Source organism: Thamnophis sirtalis, unplaced genomic scaffold (genome assembly GCF_051295495.1).
Source record: "Thamnophis sirtalis isolate CommonGarterSnake01/CBP01778 unplaced genomic scaffold, rThaSir2_p1.2 scaffold_5, whole genome shotgun sequence".
Taxonomy (NCBI): Eukaryota; Metazoa; Chordata; class Lepidosauria; order Squamata; family Natricidae; genus Thamnophis; species Thamnophis sirtalis.
Genome location: NW_028261385.1, coordinates 62,073,304 through 62,100,770, shown reverse-complemented (window position 1 = coordinate 62,100,770; position 27,467 = coordinate 62,073,304). Strand labels below are relative to the sequence as shown.

At 36.6% G+C, this 27,467-nt stretch overlaps 1 protein-coding gene across 1 annotated transcript in view; it reads right to left on the bottom strand.

Moving 5' to 3' along the window:
* The window catches only part of CNTNAP4 (contactin associated protein family member 4), a 294,703-nt gene that overhangs the window by 75,921 nt on the left and 191,315 nt on the right, over nt 1-27,467 (bottom strand). Inside the window, exons 4-9 of the mRNA XM_087715908.1 lie at nt 15,202-15,349; nt 12,904-13,107; nt 12,592-12,776; nt 10,651-10,794; nt 8,937-9,198; nt 4,818-4,967 (exon numbers count right to left, since the gene is read on the bottom strand). Of these exons, the coding sequence (XP_087572034.1) occupies nt 4,818-4,967; nt 8,937-9,198; nt 10,651-10,794; nt 12,592-12,776; nt 12,904-13,107; nt 15,202-15,349 (1,093 nt within the window). The remainder of the gene's footprint in view (nt 1-4,817; nt 4,968-8,936; nt 9,199-10,650; nt 10,795-12,591; nt 12,777-12,903; nt 13,108-15,201; nt 15,350-27,467) is intronic.

Below are 27,467 nucleotides of genomic sequence, written 5' to 3'. Positions count from 1 at the left end.
TAATTCTATAATTCCAGAACAAAATAAACAATGACTTGAAAAAATGCAGTTCTTTTATGTGATTTATGCAAAGTTCTAAGAAGTACCTGATTAGCTTTTCCCATAGATGAAAGCTACAATGAATACATTTATTTTTAAAATTATTATAAAAAATAGGCAGGGTGATTCTTATTTTTAAGATTAACATACTGTCAGTTTATCAACAAAAGTAAAAATGGAAATAAGCAGAAATGAATGTAATGCTACCACAATGCCAGCAGAAAAGAAAATACATCAATGACATCATAAAGAGAAGGATATGCACATTTGTAAGTTTTCATATTCTCAGTAATTCCCCTTCCAGTGACAAAAGTCCTTTGAACAGTCATCAGTTTGAAATATGAATGCCAACAGGCTATGCAACATGACAAATGACACCATTTCCATTAGTGACTTGTTTTTCTAGTGTGACAGTGGCACATTACGATTTATGCAGCCAAACCCTTCCTTGATATTAATCCAAATGTATTACCTTCTAAGTCTTATTAACTCTCCTTGTCTGATAATATTCAATAACTTTAGCAGAGTTCATATTGAAGCCTGTTTATATCTTAAGAAAGAAAATGGTGATTTAAAGTAAACTATGAGAAATAATAGTAACAATTATATTAAACTTCCTTTGCTTTATCCAGACAGTCTGCTGTAACTCAGGGAGCTGAACATTCAGACATTTTGTTGGAAGGAATTTTATATAAAACTTAGGAATAGGAAAATGTTCTTTCAAATTATGTATAAGTATTTTCTGCACAAAATGGCTTTGTCATTAGTTAAACATATATAGGATTGAAACAATTGGTTTAACATAATATTAGTGCTATAGTTCTATAGTGTTATACTATATAAAATTTCTCAGATGTTCAAAATTATCCAATGAGCAAATTTAGGTTTCAGCTCTGCATGTAAATCTGTAAAGATTATCAACCAAACATACACAGAATGTATGTTTACATTAGCTTGAGAACTATGTCAAATTAGGACAAAAGGCACACGTAGAGTTATGAAAGAAGTTGACATTATTTCTCTCTTAAATCTCTCTTCATTCCCTCAATAAATGCCCAAAAGAGAATCAGAAATAATAAAATAAAATAATTGAGAACAAATGAATCTTGAGAGCACGTGTTAACACACACCCCAAATGAAATCTGCCCCCCCCCCCATTTCTGAATTGAATGTACTCATCTGTCTTCAGGGGAAAAATATGTGTGATGAGGCATCATTGTGTATATGTATCTTTTATCAATGAAAATGAGGCTTAGCTTCAAATATTCTCAAACATTTGTAGAATAAGCAGGAAAAACATCCTTGTTTAACTCTCCTGCAGCTTTAAAATTTTTTAGAATGTTGAAAGTCCTTTTAGAGATTACCATTGTTGCATATGTACATTTGTGGTATACAAGTTTTGTCAATATTGTAATTTTTAGGGGAAAAGGAAATAGTACAGTAGTTTTTTTTTTTTTTTTTAAGATTTTTTTTTTTTTTAAATATTTTTTTATTTCATTTTCATTTTCATTTTCATTTTGTACAATCACTTATATACTGTGCAAAGAAAAAAAGAAAAAAAAAAAAAAAAAAACCCCAACATAACACTTCATTCCCCCATACACCCTCTCTTCTCCCCCTCCAACTTTCCTTTCACCCCTCCAACATTCCCCTCTTCTACTTCCCTTCCCCCTCAGACATCTCCCCCTCCCTCCATTTACCCTCCTTACATTCCCTCTCACTCCCTCTTTACTTCTCCCTTCTCTTTCCCTCTTCTCCCCACTTTGGTGTATCCATACAATTCAATTTGTTTTTTACAATAAAAGTAGAAAAAGAAAAAAAGAAAAAGAAAAAAAAAACGGCAGTACACAAGTGAATTCTTATTGTTCTAAGGATTGAAACTGTAATTCCACCCTCCCCCCTCCCCCCTATAATCCCCCCTCCCTAACCCCCTTACGGCTTCGCAGGTCCCATGCCCGGCATAATTCTTTAACAAGCATTTAAGTATAATAAGGCCAACTAACTTTAAAATTTAAAAAAAGTAAGATAAAAGTAGCCAAAAAGAAAAAGGAAAAATAGTAGAAAATAAGAAATAATAAAAAAAAAAAACACCCACACTCACACACAAAAAGGAGAAAGAAACAAAAAGGGTCATAAGCCCACTACGTTACCACAGCTTCCCATTATCTATAAATCTTAATCAATGTGACTCATTCCAAATTTCGATTATTTTACTACTTGCAGGGTTTCAAACTATATTAGAGCCAGGTAAGTTGATCAGTTAGAATTCCCCAACTAAAAATCTCCTTGCTTTGTCTATCTATTCAAACCTTTAATTTATCTCCTTTTTTATCCAAGTATCCAAACCTTTCTATAACACCATTAACTCAAATACTTCTTTCATTTTTCATTTCCAACACCTCCCTTTCTATCCTTACCCACCTCCACATATAAATTTTTAACCTTCCACCCTGCCTTTATCCATATCCACATATATATTTTATCCATATTCGTTGCTCCTCCCATATTTACTCCACTTTCCTGAAGATTCTCCGACCAAACTTTCTTAACCTTATATTGATATAGCAACTCAAACAAACATCAGCTTACGTTCTAGCCCCATGTAATCTAATTAAACTTTCGCTGCCCTTCCCTCTCCCACGCACCTCCCAACTCCGTTTGTCCCAAACCACAACTCAAAAAGATCACAATTTCCGCTCTCTTCACCTAAAAGAATAGTTCATGCACAATTAAAGTTAGAGTTCAAACAAAATTTCTGTACAATATATGTCCCCAATCAGCAACGCTTCTTTCAGTCTCCATGTCTCATCATCGATATGCCACTTTTCCATTTTATCCCAGACGGAAATCATAAAGCTTTAAAAACATCGCTAGTCTTTATTCTTTAGTCTTCTGCCCTTCCGGAAGAGAAAAGCAACACGCTCCACCTTGTAGCCACGTGTCTCGCTGTTTGTCTTCTCCTTCTCCCTGTCTCTCCCCAGATCCGGATGAATCAGGAAGTCCCGCCTTCAGGGTCTCGTAGTAAAATTTTCGGGCTTCACAGACAGAGTTAATGCGGTGTTTTTGGTCGCCAAATGTAACTGTAATACCAGCTGGGACTTCCCATCTATATGAAATCTGAGAGTTTCTGAGTTCTTCGGTTAAGAAAGCATACTGTCTCCTTGTTCTTAACATTTGAAATGGTATCTCCTTAAAAACAATCAAGTCGTCCCCGTCAATTCTCAACCTCTTTCCGTAGAGCCTCTGTGTTATCTCATTTCTAGATTCCCTTGTAGTAAAGTATATTATTATGTCCCTCGGAAGCTGTCGCTGTTTTGCTACCCAGGAATTCTGGCGGTAAATTCTTTGAATCTGCCAATCAAAGTTAAGTCCCGGACTTCCCACCAAGCGGCTGAAAGCCTCAAAGAATGTCTGTTTCAAATTCTCCTGTTGGTTTTCACGCAGCCCTCTAACACGTATAGCAAAGGCAGACTTGTTATAATTTAATTTGACAAGTTCTTTTTGTGCAGATTCAATTTCCTGTTCTAACGTTTGAATTTTTGATATCAGATTAAGGTTACTTTCTTCCAAAAGTTCCAATTTGTCCTCCGTTTCAGCAATATAATCTGTCATGACTGTCATTACTCCGATTATATCCTGCTTTGCCTGAGCAATTTTAGCATCAAATTCATCAGATAAATCCGAAATCAGTTGATTAATCTCCTGTCTGAAATCATTAAGCGTTTTAAGAAGGAATTCTTGTGTTAGCAAATCTCCCGTGGAGGGTGTAGGAGACAAGGGTAGCGGCTTCATGGCATTTTTTGGAGATATATTATTAAGGAGGCGCTTCTGTTTAAGTTTGGGAGCCATTCCAGAATAAAAATAAGAGACAAGCAATCCAGCGAGCCAAAAATCAAAGTCTGTGCTCCCCTCAGATAATCTTTTAGCAATTAGTACGGAGAAGCCTTCAGGAGGGTAGGGTCAGCTAGCTGCGTCAGATCAAACACAAAAGCAACGAGATCGCCATCTTGTGACGCAGTTAAAAAAAGAAGAAAGGGAGCCTTTTGCGAGATTGAAGCTGGTATTTTAAATAGTAATAGAGAAAGTTCCTCGGGAATGTTCCCCGCCCGAATTGGCTTTTAAATAGCTTAGTTTTGTCCTGGGGGGGAGGCAATCTGCCTAGGCTGCAAAAAAAAGCAGCGCGGAAAACTGGCCGGAGTAAAGGCTCAGCTAATGTTGAACCTCTTCTCCATTCACAGCAAAAAAAAAGCTATGAATTACAAAGAGATCCTAACGACTGACCTTCTCCCTGCCCCTTTCTGCCAGAAAGGGGAGATATCTATAGATCTTATAAGATATACGAACCAGAGTCCTGGCAGGAGCTTTACTTAGCTCCCGACGGCGGCAGCCCCTCCCCTCGAAGCCAATAGTACAGTAGTTTTATGTGCATTCAGCCTGGTGGCTTTTATAATTTTGCAAACTTAGGATCATATACAAGGAAAGACAGTGAGAAAGATTAAATATTAGTTTTTACAGCACTGTATTAAGAAATTGCTTTAAATGTTAAAATCAGATGACTCTTCTTCCAAAAAAACCCCAAACCCTGAAGAATTGGTATGTCTCATCAAATCTTAGTCCTCTGCATTGCCCAGAAGATGTTAATGACATGAAGCAGAGATGTTCAACTGAAATCTACAATAAATATTACTAATAATAGTCCCATATGAAACCAAGTTTCATTTATGGTTTTTCAAAACTCAGATTTTTATGGTTTAAGAAGAAAATGAAATGTATCTCACCTCCAAAATAATAGGTGTCTCCTGAAAATATATGCATAGGTACTAACATATGAGATGTTGACATTGCTTCATTATCTACCATTAAGGTTACACGATTCTTTTTAGTTAACAAATATATAGAATGCCATTGCCCGTTATGTAATCCAGCACCTATAAGGGGAAAAATGACAAGAAATGTTGAAATATAGAGAACATATTAATATAATATCTGACAAGAATTTCATAATCTTTAGCACTTCTGAGAAAATGAAATTCCAGCTTGTGTGAATCACCATATATTTGCTTTCTTTTTCTCTTTACTGATTTCCTGTCCTTGTATTACCAAGGGATAGACTATAGTATTTAAATGAAAGATTCCATGTTGTCACAAGCAGATATTTCTAATACTTTGGTGTAATTTATAATGTCTTTTACCATGACCTCCAGTCAAATGTCTATTCAGGTTTTTGTGTGTGATAAAATTAAGAGTTGTATTGAGTCCAAAATTTCTGTTGTTAAGTGAGACATTTCTTAAGTGAGTTGTGCCCCATATTATAACTCTCTTGCCAAAGTTGTTAAGTGTATCATTGCATATTAAATTAGTAACACAGTTGTTAAGTGACTCTGGCTTCCACATTGATGTTGTGGTCCTAGGTCAGAACAATTGGCTCATCAGAAGGTTGAAAAAGGTGATCACATGACACTCTAACCATCATAAATTGCCAAGCATCCAAATTTTTATGACATGACTATGGGAATGTTGCAATAGTTATGTGAAAAATGGTCATAAATCACCTTTCTCAGTGCCGTTTTAACTTTGAATGGTGACTAAATGAACTGTTGAAAGTCAAAAATTACCTGTACCAAGCTTTGATGGAGTGATTTGATGGTGACTCAGTTGAATCATGTCTCGAAGATGGTCCAGAAAGTGATGCAACATTCTATATAATACCAATCCTAATTGTAACCCATATCCTAATTTCTTATTTCGAAACTTCCATCTTTCTAAACAACTGCTGAACAACTAGCAAAAGAAATTGCATTGGGAGCATTATATAAAGACCCTACTGCAATAGGAAGTCTTGGTTTATTGTCAGTTAATCATTCATAAATTAATATGTGCCATTGTTCTCTGTTTTATGTGGGAAACAAAAAAAAATCTTTATATATCTCTGGTAATGAAGTCTCAGAGCTGTGCTCAGAGTAATATGCTCCAATTTAATTATCACATATTGTCTGTGTGAAAGCCAGGTCATAAGTCTGCCTGTAGGGGAAGAAACCTGTCCAACCATTCATAATTTAATTACTCAATCTCTACTTGCAGACTTGATTTGCTCCAATGGCTACAATAAACATTTCAAACTTACTAGCAAGAGAAAAAAAGTTCATAGTGTGCTGTTGTTAGATAACTTTCTGCTGAGGAAGCAAGAACCTATTTTTTTAAAAAAAGACACATGATATTTTATAGCTGCATAAGTAAATGAAAACTTTCATTTATAACTCCTCAAGAATTTTGTCTTAGTTGCATTGTACAGTGAGATAAATTCTATTCTAACATAGTTTTTGACTTTTCCTTGCCTGAAGTGTCAGATTGTAGACAAATATTTTACAGAGTGTTTTGATTTGTGCCTACCATTTACTAGTCTGTCAGAAACGCATGTTGGGAAGTCAGTTAGACATTACAGGGCATGGAAGAAACCACTTAAAACAGGCAGGGAAATATGATTGTGTCATTAACATGCATGTAATTGGGCTGTGATTTAAACTGCTTTGGGGAAGCCAGATATATCACAGTAAATGGTACATCAGTGACATTCTTGCTGTAGAATTAACTTTCTCTGATGGAGAGCCTAGGAAAGCCACAAATGGACACACTTTCTGAATTATTTAATCTGAGTTGGGGAGTGTTAGCATACATTGTAATTGGTTGTGCTGCGACTAAACCCAATGTCAGAACTTCAATTCCAGGATGGATGCTTTGTATAAATCACCACCATGATACTGAATTGCTGCTGGCAATCATTCAATTATCCCAGCTGTTATATTTCAGTTACCTTACCACTCACTCAAAGGGAAAGCTGCAAATAAATGCTGCAAGAGGAAAACCTGTAAATCTCCTGTTTTATCAATGCTTCTATCAACCATATATGTGATAAAGACCACAACATTCAATTTAAAAGCAGTATTAGAATAATGCTTAGGCCATTTGCTTTCGGGTTCAAACATCTCTAAAGATATGCCTTCGGAATAACAGAGCTACTGGAAATGACCCAGTAAATCCAAGCAAATACTAAAATACTTTGAGGGTTATCTTTTTAATGTATCTGTTGCAATGTATTGGTCATCCAGATTTTTAAAAGCCAGATGTGGTTGCTCTCCGGTGAGTAACCTTGGTGACATTTCATATACAAGATTGGGCTTTTATATATGACATAGGGTATTTTTTTTTAAAATTTTTCCCAGTACTTCTGGTTGTCCGCTATTGGGAAGAAAACATTGCAAAGTCACCTAAATGATTAAAGGCAGTGAGAAAACATCATTGAACTTAAGTCCTACTGGTAACTTTCCCATAAATAATTGGCCATTGTGGAACCAGAATGCTATAATACAATACAATAGCAGAGCTGGAAGGGACCTTGGAGGTCTTCTAGTCCAACCCCCTGCCTAGGCAGGAAACCCTATACTTCAGACAAATGGCTATCCAACATCTTCTTAAAGACTTTCAGTTTGGGGGCATTCACAACTTCTGGAGGCAAGCTGTTCCACTGAGTAATTGTTCTAACTGTCAGGAAATTTCTTGTTCTACCCTCAGGTGCCTTGGAAAATAGTTTCACTCCCTCTTCTTTGTGGCAACCCCTGAGATACTGGAACACTGCTATCATGTCTCCCCTAGTCCTTCTTTCTATTGAACTAGACATAATCAGTTCCTGCAACCGTTCTTTGCATGTTTTAGTCTCCAGTCCCCTTATGATCTTTATTGCTCTTCTCTGCACACTTTCTAGAGTCTCCACATCTTTTCTACATCGTAGTGACCAGAACTGAATGCAGTATTCCAAGTGTGGCCTTACCAAGGCATTATAAAGTGGTATTAACACTTCACGTGATCTTGATTCTATCCCTCTGTTTATGCAGCCTACAAATGTGTTGGCTTTTTTGGCAACTGCTGCACACTGCTGGCTCATATTTAAATGGTTGTCCACTAGGACTCCAAGATCCCTCTTAGAGTTACTACTATTGAGCAAGGTACAACCTATACTTTACGTGTGCATTTTGTTTTTCTTGCCTAAATGTAGAACCTTACTCTTTTCTGGACTAGATGAATGTGGCTGTTCCTGAGTTATAGTCTAATGACCTCACAAATGGATATTCATTAAGCAAGTTCAAGGAATATTTCTATCCAGTGCCAAGTGTGTGTTAATCTGATTTTTTTTTATTGGAATGACCTTCAATGGCCATGAAAGTTAACAATGATGCAACTTGTACCATTTTATCTGGAAAGCACAGCGTAACCCAACCCCAAATATAATCTTAAAACAACTCAAAGAATTACTTAGAATTATGCCCAAATTATTAGATTCAACAATTTGGTTTCCTGCTATCAGACTCTGCTATCATACAGATTCTGTAATTCATATATTTAGGCATAGAGGTTTAGATTTGTGATAAAAAAGGGATATTATATAGTCTTTACTTTATACAGGTTTTTCATAAGTTCCAGAACTCTACCTTCTAGAGAACCAGACAGGCAATTTGTAATAAATATTCTGTATTGGGCTATAAACTGTCCATGTACTTAGTATATCAGATATTCTTTTATTCAAATTATTTCAGCTGAACAACATATGAAGTTGAGCTTTGTAGGAGGCCCTGTCACAAACATTTCCCATGTTAAGCAACTTTGGTGTTCTTCAAACTTTCCAACTTCAGATGTTTAAGGTCAGAGTGCCAGGATTCTCATCTACTGCCATGCCAACTGGGGAATTCTGGAATTTGAATCCCATTTACATTGCAGAAAACTGGTATAAATAAAGCATGTTTTTCTCACTTAAAAGATAAACACACACAATGCTCTCATCAGAATTCTGATGCTTAGTCCAGGAATTTATTTTAGAAATTGCTTTCTTCTGCATTTTGCTTCACCTGCAGTGATGTCACTCTGTGCCTTTCCGGGTTTGTAGAAGCTCAGCTTAACTTTCCCATCACTTAGATACATAAGGAGGCCACCTGAAGTCTGATATAGTTTATTTGATAGCAACAGTCCCTCATTGTTCCAGGTGCGGAAATGAAAACTGACTGAAATTTCATCTAGTCCTGCTGTTCCAGGCAATGCTAAATAGCTGTTGGGGTTTAAAAAGGTGACAGGAATAATTGGCGGCTCAGAACAGGAGAAAGATATATTGCCCTGGAAACAAAGGAAACAAGATAAACATTAGGCCAATGCAGAAATGGAGAGGATTAGGCAAGATTAGTTTGTCTATTACCATGGTCAGAAATTACAGGTAGCAGTTGTATATTGTTCAGCTGTTTCAGGAAAAGATAGTAATGAAAAGTAATATTTTGAATAGATAATGTCATCCCTTTAAGAGCTATCAGTCTGTACTGATAAAAATACAGAACTAGAAGCATCTTGCCAAGGTTGCTAGTCAATATATCATTAGTTTAAATAATTTGGAGACCCCTCCATGAGTATATTAGATATGTGAAGAGTACAAGCTTGATAAACTATGTACTCCCTTTAATCTAATATGCACATTTGTGTATATTGTATGCTGAAAATTGCATCACAGTTTCAGGAAAAGTTCAGGAAAATGTAATTGCATAGTCATGTTAAAATGGAACTGGATATATTCTGTTTATCTCCCATTCCTAGAAATTCAAAAAATTTCAAATAATTCTTTATTTTTCAGTTTAAACTTTAAATATAGATAACTAGATTTTCCAATGGCATTTCTTTACATTCCTTCTTTATTTGTTATTCTTTTTTGTAGTTTATTGAGTATGCACATGAACACACAGTTTTACATACATGATGAAAATATGTAACTAACATGTAAACAAGTATTTTGACACTATTACCTATCCCCTATAGACATTTTGTGGCAATGCTTAGGCTCTTGGTCTTAATCTAGTCCTGTATTAACACAATTAACAATTGAAACTGCAGTTTTTTACAGATATATTAAGTGGTATTTTCAATTTAAGCCAGTTACAATGAACTGAAGTTAATAAAGCCAAAATGTTACAGTATACATCCTGGCTTCACTTTTAAAAATTGGTGATTGATTGTTTCTGATAGAAGAGAATATTTGTAGCTCAGTGTTGAAATTATGGGACTTTTGGTGCTTTTTTCCCCCCAGACATTTTATTATCAAACTAAGTAACAACATCAGTGCTGTATTATTTCCTTTGCCGCACAAGCCTTTATAACCACAGAAAAAATAAACCAAAAACCAAAGGGCCTTCTGAACAATATGAGATGAATAGAGGTAGTTGGTAGAAGGAGACATTAGGCTTGTATCAGACACTCTTAATTTAATCACACTAACGATATTCTTTTTCATTCCCCCATGGTACCTTATTCTCTTATTATATTATGTGAACCAGAAAGGTTTTTCATGGGCACAGTTAAATGGAAGGAAGGAGGGATGAAAAAACTATTTCCAATAGTGTACTTAAGTTAACTTTTTAGAATTAAATACGTACCAACCTTAGATTGCAATTTGAATATTACTATGAACTGAGGCCAAAAGGGAAAAGTGTGTGTGTGTGTGTGTGTGTGTGTGTGTGTGTGTGTGTGTGTAGAGAAAGAGAGGGAGGGAGGGAGGGAGAGCATACACATATAAATATCTCTTACCATTAGGTTGATCTGAGGTTTATATCTCTTGGCCAAATCAATAATATTCACACCATTGTAATAAATATTTTCAAAACATCCATGAAAGTTTTTCCATGGTAATATCCCTGATTTTCCAGGCATTGCAATCCCTCCAAAGCTGAGCTTAGAAAGAGAATAAAAATCAATAACAGTATTAAATAATTTTCTGACAATTTGATTGCAACTATGACGACAAAAACACTAACAGTAGAATAAAAACACCACTTTCCATTTTAGTCTATTTAGCATCAATTTATTTTTTATTTATTTGAAAGCTCTTTTTAATTGGCAAATGCATTAACATAAATTGCAGGTTAAAATGCAGACCTTAAATATAGTTCCATAGGTAATAACACAATGTCAAATACTCTAAACAAGCATGTTCTCATTCTTGAAAAGGAGATGATTTATTCAATAGTAATTTTAAGAGAATAAAATGTATTTCTCATTTCTAACTGAACAATGTTTACCTATAAATATCAATTCAGAACACACACACACACACACACACACACACACACACACACACTAAACATATAGATACCCTCAGCATACGTGCAAATATACTATACATCTACATGTATATAGTGATGATCTAATTTTTATCAATGTTTTGTACTGTGGAAAGAGTCTGTTTTCTTGTGGTCATTATAACTGCCTACCTGAAATTGTACTGTGATGTTTCAGTCCTATGAAACTATGCATGTGTGTTTCACAAATATGTGTATTATTATTTCCATTTATTTTTACTAAAAATATTCATGGCATCCTGTTCTTCATGTTATAATTCATGCTCTGAACCAATGATGAAGAACTTGTGGTCTTCCAGATGTTGCCATACAGTTCCTGTAGTACTGTTGGCCATGATACATAATGGCTGTTGGGAGTTATATTTCAGCAATATTTGAAGATTTATATGTTTCAAATCCTGCGTTGTACTGTACACACATATATTATAGTCTTTAACATTACTGTGCAATGAGTAGTTTTATTCTACATAGAAAGCTGCTCAGTTTTTTAAATAATTCACATGAACTCTGCATACTTATTTCTACCTCATGCTCAAATATATTTGTTCAATTTCCCATATGATTCTATAAACCATTACACAGAGATGAAAGATGATAAGATAAGGGATTAGTGCAATGACAAAGTGATAAAATTACCTTCTTCCACTGGTCTACAGAAGGATTGGGCAACTTTTTTGGTAGAACACTGGAGTAATATGTTTGTGGCTGTATAGTAGGCTCGATTGAAGCAAGTAGTAAGTGGTACTTTCTTTTTTACTCTCTGATAAGTGTCTTCTTCTCTTTTAGACTATTGCAGCAGGAAACAGCCAAATTTTTTTTTTACTAGAGATTTGAACTTGATTTCTTGCAATAAGGGTTTTGATATTAGGATGAGGATTTTAATAAATAGAGATCTAGATTCAGATTACTTCCCTGGTCACTGTAACTTCAATGCATCCTAAAATAACTTTTTTAAACAAAGCAAACCATTCCTTCCTTAGCTTTTCTCACGCTTCCAATGCCTGCTTGAATGATTAACACTGCACATTTACTAGCAAATAATGAAGAGATATAAGAAATGACTGGTGAAGTTGTGTTGCCACCAATTCCAAAAAGGAAAGTAAACGCCTTCAAATTTACTCAGCAGGGAAGAAATTAGCATCCCCAACTGAACATCAGTATAAAGCCGAATTCCGTGCTAATATTGTACTTTCTCACTGTCCGTGCTTTAAATCTTGCATAGCAATAATTTGCGAACCATGTTTCATAACAAAATCAAATTTGGTTAATTCTACAGAAGGCAGAGAAGCAGAGAAGTCTCAACTATGCATCTCACAGTATCCTTGAATCGCATAATCTCATTTACATCACAACGATAATAACTCTAATAAATGAAAGATAATTTTCACACCTCATAATCAAGGTCCAAATAATTGAATTCTCCCTTTGCATGAAAATGGTGAGTATGTTTATCAACTGTAAAGTTCACTTGATTATTGAAATGTTCAATGAGGACTGAATGCCAATGCTGATCATCCAAAAGGCTACCCAGAGTGATATTAATCTGGGCATCAGCAGAATACATTTTAGCATCACCTTCAAGAGGAGAAAAACAAATGGTTAAGTCTGCTATAATAAACAACATTGATGCCAAAGATATAAGAGTTTAGATTTCTTTTGATATGTTATTAAAAGAGGGACAATATGACTGTGTATTTGGTACCTATATTGATGAATAATGAAAGCTTCCCATTAGCTAAAACTAATGTGATGTGATCTCCATTCTGTCCTTCTCTGTGTAGCAGAATCCCATCTCTTTGGCTGGTTTTAAACTTCAGAGAAATTACATCTTTTAGGGCCGTTGTGGATTTGGGTTTAAATCTGTAAAGCAGGAAACTCCTTCCATCAAAATCTGCTACATCAGATCCTGGAAGTAAAAAACAAACAAACAGTTTTCTTATAAAACAGCCTTTATATTCTTATAAAATATATGGCATGATAATATATTCTTCACATGATACCGAAAATACAAGAAATGTTGTCATGGGGAAACATGGGGAAACAATAGAGATTTCAGAGGTTGTAAACAGAGGATTTGTATTGTTTTAAGTTACAAAATATTACAAGACCATTTGACAAATTCTGAAATATAAGAGAGAAATAAAAAAAAAATTCCATTTTCTATATGTGGGGAAACAGGCACAATTTTCATATATAATAGGCTTTATTTCTCCAAAGTTATACACATTTGGCCATTGATAATACACTTTTCTCTCATTATATGTCAGCAGAGGCATCTGTAGCTAACAGTGATGATGCCAAAATAAACCTGAGTTGCAACATCACAGGGAAAACTCTGGCCTTTTAAAATCTTGCTAATGGTATGAATATATAAAGGGAGAAGCTTGTGTTGCGATGACAGAAAACATGCTTTGCGATTTTGTCCCTTCTGTTTTGGCGGTGCATATGAATTTGCCATTTTCATAGATGTGCACTTTCAATAGGATATTAGACACTAACATAACCTTGTATTTATCATAATCTGTAAGTAAGGGTGATTTAATAAGTCACAAACAACATTCACACAGCCTAAGTAAAGAAGACAAAAGAGGCAATAGTTCTTGAAAGCTACATTTGTGAAGTAAATGAAGATTTATCAGACTTCCCGTAGGTCATTTTTCAATTGACTGTCCTCTTCCAAATCAATGGAAAGCTCCTATTTCATATTATTTCACTTGACATAACACTTGCTATATTAGGCTTTGTTTTGGGCATAAGCTTTTTAAAATTCATCTTTGTGAGCCCATTAAAGAATCCATTATCTCTGCTGAAGGGGTATCTGCAGTATTTTAAAAGATCCTGTTAATACCTTTGACTTCTTTTGAGTTCCACCAATAGCTCCCCCCCCGCAGTTTTCTATCTTGTCCTGTAAAATTAATAAATCTGCTTGCAACTCTATATGACCTCTGTAAATAAAGTTCACTGAAACATACTGCAACTATCTGAGACTTTCTTTCCCTTTAGTTTTATTTTTAATCACTGCCTTTCCACTGGGAAAGATAAGTCCATTAAAACCAGGGAACAAAGTGAACAATGTGCTAAATGTTCATTCTATTTTCAATATGTTGTCATCTATCAACTACAACGATCAGTTAACAAATCCATCAGATGTAATATTTGCACATAATCCCCATGCTCTTTCTGGTTTTATTTTTACTATCCTTTAACATTGAACCTTAATGATGCACTTTAAGTGGTGCATCTCTATTTCTGAACATGGGGTTTATTGATTTTTTTTTCCCTTTTCCAATCTCCAAAAAGTGGACAGATAAATAAATTGAAACATTCAGACACATAACGTTCAATGACTCATGAAAAAAAAATAGTATTTGCCATCCTAGTTTGCTTAAAGCAGTCCCCACAAAGGAAAAACAAACCTTTCTACAAATGGAATTCAGAATTATAAATTCCAGTGTTGCATGATATTGATCTTAGTATGCAAAAAAATCAAGATAAAAAAGAACAATAAGGTGTTAATAGGCAATTTTTATATCCCTCCCCCCAAAAGCCTTTAAAAAGGTAAAGGTAAAAACATATGTGCTAGTCATTCCCAACTCTAGGGGGCATTGCTCATCTCCGTTTCAAAGCCAAAGAGCCAGGCTGTCTGTGGTCATGTGGCTGGAAATGCCGAGAGTGCACAGAATGCTGTTACCTTCCCACCAAAGGTGGTTCGTATTTTTCTACTTGCATTTTTACATATTTTCGAACTGATAGGTAGGCAGAAACTGGGACAAGTAATGGGAGCTCACTCCATTACGTGGCTCTAGAGATTCAAACCGCTGAACTGCCGACCCTTCTGATCAACAAGCTCAGCATCTTGGCCACTGAGTCACTGTATCCCTCTAAAAGCCTTTATTACAGCTGAAAAGCAAAGCCTAATTAAGCGGCATTTCACTTGCAGTTTTGAATTATATTGCAGATTTGTGTCATTCTTCTCATTAAAAGAAAAGACATAACTTACGATAAGCACATCCATAGACTTCGATCCGCATCCCAATCCTGCCATTCTGGTTCCAATCTAAAGGGACAAATCGTAGAAACCTTGCTTTGATGGAATGTTCAAGCTTGTAATATACCACACTGTCAGCATTGGTGTTTCCTGAAAAAGCCTGTGAATAACAACATGAAAATCAGTTTTTGCTATGTATGCTTGTAATATTGTTTGTTTGTTTGTTTGTTTGTTTGTTTGTTTGTTTGTTTGTTTATTTATTTATTATTTATTTATTTATTTATTTATTTATTTATTTATTTATTTATTTATTTATTTATTTATTTATTTATTTGGAGTTTTTATATGCCGCCCAATCCCAGAGAACTCCGGGCGGCTTACAAGAAATATATAAAAAAACACATAACGACAAACAATTTAAAACAAACAGACACCCCTCATAAATTCATTCTGGTCAGGGCCGGACCTCAACAGTGAGGTCAAAAGCCACAGGCATCCCGGAACAGCCAAGTTTTTACTGCTTTCCTGAAGGCCATGAGAGTGGGAATGGTCCGGATTTCCGGGGGGAGCTGGTTCCAAAGGGTCGGAGCAGCCACAGAGAAGGGTCTCCTCCAAGGGCCTGCCAACCGACATTGTTTGGCTGATGGCATCTGAAGGAGGCCCAATCTGTGGGATCTTACTGGCCGCTGGGAGGTATGTGTCAGCAGGTGGTTTTGAAGGTATCCTGGCCCTAAGGGCTTTAAAGGTAATAACCAACACCTTGAATTGAGTCCAGAGACCAATTGGTAGCCAGTGCAGCTCAGAGAGGATAAGTGTAACGTGGGTGTACCTCGGCACACCCAATATTGCCTGCGGCTGCATTCTGAACTAACTGCAGTCTCCGAACGCTTTTCAAGGGTAGCCCCATGTAGAGCATGTTACAATAATCCAGCCTCGAGGTGACAAGGGCATGAGTGACCGTTAGACGCGCATCCCGATCCAAATAGGGCCGCAATTGGTGCACCAGACGAACTTGGGCAAAGGTCCCCCTGGTTACAGCTGACAGATGATTTCCAATTTCAGCTGCGAATCCAGGAGGACTTCCAAATTGCGAGCCCTCTCTGAGGGGCATAAATTTTAACCCCCAGGGTTAAGGATGGATTGTTAAGGATGGACTGTCCAGCACATAGAATTTTAGATATAAACTTGTTTGGCATGAAGATACAAATCACTGTTGGATTTCAACTCCTGTACTTCCTAATAAGCATGACCATGCAATCGTATACAGTTAGTATGCAATTAGAACCTCAGACTCCAGCAATTTCACATTCTTTTCATGTGAGTTGATGAGAAATAAAAATGTCAATGTTTTGCTCCACATGCCGTCTCAACTTAGAGTACTGTAGACTTATACCAGCCAGTGTTCAAGAAACTGGGACCAGAGAGCACAATTTGCTTCTGGATAAAACCGATTTAAAGATTCCACTGTTTCTTTTTTTAGATACATTGCTAGTTAGATAATAGCAATTTGTTCTTCATGTCAATGCAGAAGCCTATGAATGAAATAAAGTGCATGTAAGCCTGGAAGCCACATCACAGCTTACATAACTAAAACAGATTTTGGCATAGTTTTATTCTGACTATGCTCACTGCATTATTATTATTTTTTTAAAAAAAAATCTTAATGGATATTAAATTACTATCTTTCTATTTCTTAGTAAATTATTATTTTTTCTTTATGAGTCATGAGCACTTCATGTTACTTCTGAACATGAGTTCAGCCTAGGCTGCAATGCCAAACTATATGAATGGGATATGAAAAGTTTGGATTCCATTTTATGTTGTAGATTTTAATTCATTATATTGTTTTGATACAATGATATTTGCAGAGTATTGGTTAAAATTATTGATATTTTTATGTTTTATATAATTTAAGAGTATTAGAAGTAAAAAAGAAATATTTAATTTCAGTATTATTATTGGTTGCCTCAGTATTAATTCTTGATGACTGCTTCCCTGCAGTTTTCTTTGCAAGATTTCATGAGCATTGTTTGCCATTGCCTACTTCTGAGGTCTGAGAGAGAGTGGCTGGCTGATGGTCACACACTGGTTCTGTGGCTAACAGGGGACTAGAATTCACAGTATCCCAGTTTCTAGTTTGGTGCTAACCCCACACTCAACTGACTCTTCATTAGTTATTAATTACAATTTGGGATATCAACATTGCAAACAGTTTGACTTTTGTCCTATGAAACTAAGTATCATGGTAGAAAAAAAGAAAGTGTTGCAGATTACATCAAAGTATTTGTTGTACAATAAAGTTTTCAGTCTTGAGCTACTTATTTAATACTGAGGATAAGGAAAGAAAAAATATGTAAGATAAGCAAAACCGTTCTTGCTTAAATACAGTTAAACATCTTTTATGTATATATACTGTTACTTCTGCCAGTTTACAATAGATAGTTATAAAAATTAGGGCCTTAGCAGTTCACGTGTTATTTAACATGTTCATTGTAAAGTATCAGTTACAGGTAGACATAACGTGGATGCCTATATGCTGCCTACATGTCAGAGGTTAAAATAATGCACTTTTAACCTTTGTACTTTAAATGTACTTTCAGATTCTAGCTGAGCATCCTGTTATATGCATCAGGTCAAATAAGCCATGCACTATAAACCAGGCATGGAATGCTGTAAATACTAAAACTCTCCTAGAAAATGTTGATTAGGATCAAATACTGAGAGAAATGCAAACTTCCCTCTGTTTTTGTCTCTATGCCTATTTTTCCTTTAGTGTTAATTGTTCACAGAGGGTAAGAAAAAAGAGGAGCAGCTATGCATGGAGGGATCAGCTCAACAATAGATGCATAGAGAAAAGGCATTTATCTGGATCATATTTCTCTGCAGACAGAATTTGATGTGAACACATAATTGCATTAAGGAAGGGGGTGGGGAGAAGAATAATTTAATTGCATCTAGGGTGTCAGCCTTGTAAGTGATAGCTCTATTTTATTGTAAGATTTCTTGAAAAGAATCTTGCAAGACTGAAAGTATTTCTCTTCTCCTTTCCTTTTACTCTCTGGAAAACCAGGAAGGGTCTTTTGTGATCTGACACCTTTATATACTGGTTGTCCAATATGTGACTCCCCCTTCTGTCTCCCAAGGTCATTCTCACATTCCATTACACTGAAACTATTGAAGATGCTGTTAACTTTGGCCATGTTGTAAATCACGGAAATGTTCAAAATATCCTTCTGTAACTTTCTGAAATAAAAACATTGCACATAAAATAAATACAATTTGTGCAGCAGTTCTGTTTTGGAGCACGTGTTGCAGATTCGCAAAAGTGTCTTCTGTTAACTTCTGATAGCTGGCTGAAAGGGCACATGTTGTTATCAAGGCAAGTAATGTGACTACTTTGCTGGTAGTAATGGGATGGAGTATGTTCCTTTCAAGAGAGTGCTCCTTCAATATTTAGTTAAAGGGTCGCAGTCTTTTGAAGATCTGCAGAATGGTATCTAGCGTGGGAGCTTTGCAATGCACAGTCACGTCAATGGCATATTTTATTTCGGCTTTTCATAGGAATACCTATGGAATAAAACATTGTGTGCTGAAATTGTCTATATATCTTGGCCCAGATTTGGGGCATTCAGTATTTAGTCTTTCTTTTTATTTTTTCATTGGGATTTACATGGCATTCTAATTCTTCAGGATTCCAAGAGCTTATATTACCTTCTTACCATAAATTCAGAACAAAGTAATGTCAAATAACCGATTACAGAGATATTTTACCAAGAATCTTATTCCTGTTGCAAGCTGCACCTATTAATCTGGGTAAATTTTTTTTTCAAGAATTAAACAAAATAACCACTAGGTTCATTTGGCAGGGGCGAAAAGTGAGGATTAAACTAAAGTCAATGCAAGACAGCAAGGAGAGGGGAGGTTTAGCATTACCAAATTGGGATTTATACGCATCAGCCATAACAATAACATTGGTGAAGGATTGGATAGAGCTAAAGAATAAAGAATAAAATAGGTGGCGCAGTGGTTAAATGCAGCACTGCAGGCTACTGCTAGATCAGCAGGTCAGCGGTTCAAATCTCACCGGCTCAGGGTTGACTCAGCCTTCCATCCTTCCGAGGTGGGTAAAATGAGGACCCAGATTGTTGGGGGCAATATGCTGACTCTCTGTAAACCGCTTAGAGAGGCCTGAAAGGCCTATGAAGCGGTATATAAGTCTACTGCTATAATTTTGACCTTAGAAGGCCATGATTTGCAAGCAGGCTGGCATACATTCCTATGGGATGATAAAAATAAAATGCACAAGTACTTTCAAAATCATTTAATCAGAAGAGCTTTATTGCAAAAATGGCTCAAAATAAAAAAAATCCACTATGCAAAAATCCCGAATTGGCTATCACCGACAGAATGGATGACTCACCCAACTTTTATAGATTTGAACAAAATGCTAAGATACAGAGACTTAATTGATAGTCAGGGAAATTTAAACACAATTGAAGAATTGGCAGATCAGAACATGAAAGTTGGCTGGCTAACTTATCTCCAAATCAAAACTAAATACAATAAAGATACTAAATTATATGACATCGAAACAGAACCACACAAATTGGATAAAATTATTCAAAGCTCAGATAGAAAAATGATAGGGAGAATATATAAATTCCTCCTGAAGTATAAAATGGAAGAGGAAATTGTGAAAGAACAAATGATAAAATGGGCACAGAACTTTGGTTATGATATTGAATTAGACAAATGGGAAACATTTGGGGGAACAAACTTAAAAATGACACTATCAGTTGCATACAAGGAAAACCAGTACAAAATGTTTTACAGATGGCACCTGCCAACAAGGTTAGCTAAAATCTTAACAAATACCTCCCCAAAATGTTGGAAATGCGAATCAATACACGGAACATATTACCCTTTATGGTGGACCTGTGAGAAGACTAAAATTTTTTGGAAAAGGATTAAAAATTGGCTGGAGGCAATAACAGGGGTTAAAATAGAATGGAAACTTGAAGTTTTTTTATTAGGAATAATATCTGTGAAATACAAAAAAGAAATCCAGTATTTAATACTACATATAATTACGGCAGCAAGGATTGCCTTTGCCCAGAAATGGAAAAACAAATTAATTCCAAGCGAAGATGAAATAATAAGAAAGGTTATGGATTGTGCTGAAATGGACAATCTAACTAAAGAAATCCAGGGAAAAGAAGAATCAGAATTATACCAGATATGGAATAAATGGTATAGGTGGATGGAGGAAAGAAACAAGAATCAATGAAGGAATATAACAAAACTCAAAAAATAATAGTTATGAGTAAAATAAGAGGGTTAATAATGGTGAAATCCAAATGAAATACAATAGAAGGGGAAATAATATAAGGTGAGTGGTATTGATTGATAATTGCTATTAGAAAGAACAGGAGGCTTCTGTTCGTATTGTATTGTGTAAATGTGGTGTACATCTAAGTTTTATGTGTGTGTATCTTACAAGTTTGTTAATAAAAATATAAAAAAATAAAACAACTCAAAGCACTTGCTTTTACTCTGCCAATATGGAGGCATTGTTCTTTCATTGCAATTTAGATAAGACACTTTTCCTTATTTTTTTCTCTTTACTTAGTATTTCTGAAGCTTAGTCCTTGAAGGCAGTTGCTTATTGACATAATTAGCTTCCTTGCCCTGGGAAACTCTAGTTCCAAAGCATCCCCACCTTTCCCATACAAACAATTTCTATATTTCAATGTGTTCCTTTTCAGTATTAAAAAATAAATTGGGTCTCTCTGACATTAATACACTTTCAATAACTGTGTGAGCAAAATATTCCAATTCTGCCATCTATCATTCAAGATCATCATAGCAAAGAACAGTTCAGTATTCTGACATTACATTCCAGCTTCAGTTGCTTTACATATTTAGAATGCATCTTTTTTTTTAATAAACATAATTGAAAGACAATATACACTACATGATTTTATAATGAAATCAAGGTCAAGTAGACAACACACGATGGATTTAATGTCCTTGGAGAAAGCAAAGATATATTTAGCTAATGACCAGAATGCTTGCATTTTCTTCGTCATTCTATCTTTATTATGCAGTGAACTGAATTACATTATGCTAACACAAACAGCTAAGCATCTATATAGATGCTGTAAAAGCCTGATAAGGCCACATGCAATCCATACTTCTTTCAATGTATTGAAAATCACTAATTAACTTACAATTGGTCAATCACAATAATAAAGTTGCTAGGTCTCACAATTTTAGATATTCAAAGGTAAAATGACATGTTAAATGCCAAGATTTATCATGTTATTGCTATAACACAGACCAACACACACACATATATACATATATAGCTTACTGTACACATGTATGCTACTTATATCATCAATTAATTTGTCAACTGAATCAGAAAATAGATATTCAGGTATTTAGGAGAAATGGCAGATATATTGAAATGTTCCGTTAATGTTTTGATTCTTTCTCTTTTCTTGCAGTCATTTAGATTATAGATGAATGCACAGATAGTTAAATGTTAAATGGAAAATCATAATGGATATTCTCTACTAACTAATTTTAAAATAATTTGTTCTCTTTCAAGACATATCTCTAATGCTATTAATTTGTAAAGCCAACAATCTATTCAACATTTCCATTTAAAAATACCATATTTATAGATTTATTGTAAGACCATTAAAATTTAAATATATCACTTTGGCACAGTATATGACTCATTACTACAAGACACACTATATGATTCATTAGTAGAAGCATGACATCAATGTTTATAAAAAACCTAGATGATTTAAGACAAATCTGGAGAAATTTTGGTTGTGTAAGGCCTTAAATCTGAAGGATTAATAAAGTCCTTGATAGTCTGGAAAGTTAGTGAACATCAAGTAGGAAGACTAAAACATTGTGGCTACAATCATCAAAGGATGTTCTAAATAAATTTTACCCCCATCCATTTCATAACTATTTTTAACTATTTACTTTGAGTTTTTGAATCTCAAATTTATTGTATCCTGTCAAAGTAGAACTCTAGTTAGATGAGTATTCATATTCTCTGTTCTCCCCACTACAGTGTAAATTCTGATCATAATTTGTTTTGTTATATTAACAGCTATCTTTGGAATAAAAAATAGATTGTCACAGTATATTACGATGGTTGGTTGCATACTCTGCCATATGCTTGACTGGATTTGGCATTTTTGTCCATTTATCAAATCCTTTCTAAGGACCTGGGATAGGCAACTGCTGTAAACACAAAAATGTGAAAGCACAGTTGCCAGTTCTTTAGCTCATGTTGGCCTTCATACCAGTAGTGGTGAAACAGCATGGGGTCCACCATTGAACCCCTAGATACTTAATCAGGCTACCTGTCTTATTCTAATTCTAAAACTGCAAAATCAAAACTCTGTGTATGCTCTTTCACCTAACGAGAAAAATGAGGAACATACTATTTTGCTTGAAACGCAGGAAGCTAGGCTTTTCGCAAGTAGGGAAGACTTAACCACAATATTTTAGTCATAGGCACAGCTCATGCCAAGGCAAAGTTCATTTTGTAAACAAGCTATAGGTTAACCATATTTTTAGCAATATATCTAGGTGGCATTCTGACATTTTCCTTTTTCTGCATGAGTAGCCAAGATTCACTTCTCTTTTAGCTTCACTTTACTTCCCTATTGTGGTTTGGGAATCATGTATTGTAATTTTCCTTAAATATTTGTAATTTTACCCAAAATAACTTTGTGCTGATTTAGGTGAGAAGATGACCTGTATTAGTGCACGCCTATATGACGTCTGTATGATTTGTAATAACCATTTCAAAGGTATAAAACCTCTGTCAAAATATACCTAACTCAGATCAGTTAGGTGCAAATCTACTGGTCTCTTGGATGCATCCAATAAACCTTTCTTTTCTGGAAAAAAGGCAATTGTCTCCTATTCTTACGTAAGTAGAAAGGCAGACCCTGTTTTTGCCATTACATTTCTTGGCGAGCCAGCCAGGAGACGATAGGGTCTTTGGGGACCCTCTGGGACACCTAACCCGGGGGGCTGGGGGCTCATCGGGTCAGGAACCTCTCTGGCGCCAAACGGACCTTTTTGTTCCGAGGGAATTTCCCGGCAGCGAGGAGAACCCAGCCTCGGCGGTTAGCAGTCTCAAGAGCCTTGGAAAACCAGAGGAGAAAGGAGAACAAGACTGGCCAGCACCGGAGGAGGAAAGCCACAGAAAACAGGCAAGTAATTGTGGGCTTTCTATTTGAGGCTCGGTTTTTTTCTTTTTAAAACCGAAGAGTGAGGTCTGATCCACCTTGCTAGGTATAAAGGTTTTGGGAATTGGACTGTCCAGAATATATGTATGTGTTTAAAAAGTTAAAGTGTTAAGATTGTGTTATTCAGTATTTGGAAAATTATGGGTGGAGGTAGTAGTAGTCAGACTCCTCTGGATTCTATGTTAAAGCATTTTAAAGAAGGATTTATGAGTCAAGATTATGGAATTGTGTGGAGTAAACATGAGCTTAGGAGGTTTTGTGAATTAGAATGGCCCAAATATGGCCTTGGGTGGCCTGAAATAGGTACCTTTGATCCTCACTTAGTTTTGAAAGTCCATAGGTTGGTGTTTGATCCTAAGTTAGGGAGCTCAACTCAGGCTCCATATATAGATGTTTGGAAGAAATTGGTTAATCAACCCCCAGCTTGGTTAAAGAAATGTAAACAACAATGTATTCTTATGGCTGTCAGAGTTACAGACCCCAAAAGTCCTAAGCAGAGACCACCAGTCCTGGCTAGTGCACCAGAAGAATTGCCACAACCACCTCCATATGTGTCACCTAGAGGGGTCAGTTTGCCAGTCACACCGCAATCCATGTCCCTGACTTATTCCAGAAGAACTACACCCAGCACAAGGGGGTCTACAAGCCAGGTACCTCTTGAGGGAATTGAACAGGGATTGGATGCTGTAATTACTAGTATGGAACAAATCAGATATAAAGAGAAAGAAGAAAAAGCTCCTATAAGCTCACCCGACACCATGGGACCAGAGTTTTGGGAAAAGAAGGAGGAAGAGATGGACCAATTGTTGGGAGCTGTGGGTGGAGAAGTGGAACCAGTATCAGCCAGAACCAGAGCAAAGACAGAGACTGTTTTTACAGCACCCCTCAGACGAGTTGACCAATTCTTAGTAAACCCAGATGATCCCTCCCAAGTTTCAACAGGGTCGTTGTTTCAGCATGTTCCTTTTACCACCTCTGATTTGCTTAATTGGAAAATGCACTATGGGCCTTATAGTGCTAAACCAAATGAAGTGGCAGAATTGGTAAAAACTATTGTGGATACTCATCACCCAACTTGGCTAGATTTACAACAACTTATGGCAACACTTTTCAATGCTGAAGAAAGGGAGAAAATCAGGAATGCAGTGTCTAATATTTTGAAACCAGATGTCCCTGCACGTACAACCTTAGCAGACTTTATTGAACAGCGTTTCCCTTCAAAAGATCCTAATTGGAGTCCTTATGATTCGCATCAATTAAACTTGTTGCTCAATTATCAACAGTTAATCATAAAAGCTGTGCGCATAGCAGGAAAGCCTGCAACAAACATGTCAAAGCCAAGTTTAATAACCCAGGAAGCTACTGAAAGTCCTGAGGCATTTTATTCTAGGTTGGTTGAAGCATATCAGATGTATACTCCTATCGACCCCACCCTTCCTGAAAATGCTCGCATGCTAGCAATGGCTTTTATTTCACAATCAGCTCCAGACATAAGGCATAAGCTTCAAAAGTTGGAAGGAGCGTTGGGAAAACCTCTTAGTGAACTCATGGAAGTTGCCAGGAAGACATTTGTCAACAGGGATTTGTTGGAGGAGAGGAAAAAAGATAAGCAGATGAAGAAAAAAGCAGAATTGCTAGCCACCGCTTTAATGACTGTGCCGGGGGGACATAGAGGAAGTAGGGAGAGAACTATAGTCCCCTCCTTAGGTCAAAATCAGTGTGCCATTTGTCACAGGTATGGGCACTGGAAAAGAGATTGTCCCAGAAGAGAAGGAATTGAGAGAAGGGAGATTGAACAGCCAAGAGTAACTAGAAATCCTACCCCTTTGCCAAGAAATTTCTCTCTTAGCCGACCCAACACCTTCAGGGGACGTGGAACAATCAGGAAACCCATTAACAGCCTGCGAAAAAGAGAAGCCAAGGGATTTTCCCCCGACACCCCTTTGATTGGATTGGCAGAAGCTGAGGAGTGGGATTGACGGGGCAGTGTAGGTTCAATTAGCCTCCCCGAACCTATGGTCTGTCTGAATGTGGGGGGCAAAGAAGTTTCTTTCCTTGTGGATACAGGAGCCACCCGCTCTGTGTTAACTCAACCTTTGGGACATATTTCTTCTCAATCTATCAACATTCAAGGGGCAACAGGAAAACCACAAACCCAGCCACTTTTAGAGCCTCTATTATGCACGGCGGGAGGAAAAATGTTGACTCACCGGTTTGTATATTTGCCCAGCTGCCCGCTTCCACTCATGGGTAGAGATTTACTCTGCAAACTTAGAGCACAGATATTTTTTGATGAAAAGGGATCCGTAGAAGTAAAATATGGAAATGTGAATTTAGAAATTCCTCGGGAAGAGGCTTGGAGAATCATGGTGGTGCAGGAAGTCTCAGGAGACAAATGGAGGGAGTTCCGGGTTCCTGAGCTGTGGGCGGAAGATAACCCCCCTGGTTTTGCTGCTCACCACACCCCTGTCATTGTTGAGGAACTACCAATGAGTCGTCCTGTATGCATCCGCCAGAGGGGGTACCCAAGAGAAATTGTGCAGGCTATTCAGGAAGTCATAAAATTGTATCTGACTTATAAGATTCTGGTGCCTACTGACTCACCATGGAATTCCCCGATTCTACCTATACCAAAAGGGGGAGGAAAATATAGAATGGCTCAGGATCTTCGTAGGGTTAATAGTTCAACAGTCACAATTTATCCTACGTTGCCAAATCCTTATGTGTTGCTTGGACTGATTCCACCAGAAGCTAAATGGTTTTCAGTTATTGACTTAAAGGATGCCTTTTTTTCTATACCCATTCATAAAAAGAGTCAGCACCTGTTTGCCTTTGAATGGGAAAATCCGACAACAGGAAGGAAACAACAATATACCTGGACACGCCTCCCACAGGGGTTTAAAAATTCGCCAACGCACTTTAGCGCGGCGTTAGCGACGGACTTGGAAATTTTAGATTTGCCCGCTCCTGATGTTGTGTTACAATATGTGGATGATCTTTTGGTGACAGGACAAACAGAAGAGGTTTGTCATGCCAATACTGCATCCCTTTTACTTCTGTTACAAGAAAAAGGCTATAAAGCTTCTAGGGCCAAAGCGCAATTGGTCCAATTGAATGTTAGGTATTTGGGATATGATATCCAGCAAGGGCAAAGGACTTTGGGACATGAAAGAAAGGAAGCCATTTGTCAATTACCAGCCCCAAGAAATAGGAAGGAATTAAGAGGCTTTTTAGGGGCAGCAGGATTTTGCCGCATTTGGATTCCTAACTTCGCTTTGTTAGCAAAGCCCCTTTATGAGGCTACAAAAGGAAATGAAAAGGAACCTTTGCGATGGGAAAAAGAGGAACAGAAAAGTTTTTTAAACTTGAAACACGCTTTGACTCAAGCCCCGAGTCTGGGACTGCCTAATTTAGATAAACCTTTTCATTTATTTGTGGACACTAAACAGAATATGGCTGTGGGGGTGTTAACTCAGAAGATGGGAACGTGGTATCGACCAGTTGCATATTTGTCAAAACAATTGGATCAGGTAGCAAAGGGGTGGCCCTCTTGTCTTAAGGCTGTAGCAGGCACAGCTTTACTTACTCAGGAAGCAAATAAGCTTACTTTTGGACAGCAGTTGAATATCTACACCCCACATGCTCTTCGGGCTGTTCTGGATCAGAAAGGCCATTTGTGGCTTACCAATCCACGTATGTTGAAGTATCAGGGGCTTATTACCCATAACCCCCTCATAAAACTTGTTCAGTCATATGCTTTGAATCCTGCCACTCTATTACCTGAACCAGACTCTGAGATCTCTCATGATTGTCTGCAAACTATTGAGGAAACCTATGCAAGTCGCCCAGATTTGAAAGATGAACCCTTTTCCGACCCGGATGCTACTCTTTTTACTGATGGAACCAGTTTTATCCATGAAGGTGTAAGAAAAGCAGCTTATGCAATAGTTACTCTTGAGGATGTATGGGAAGCTGAGCCCTTACCTGCAG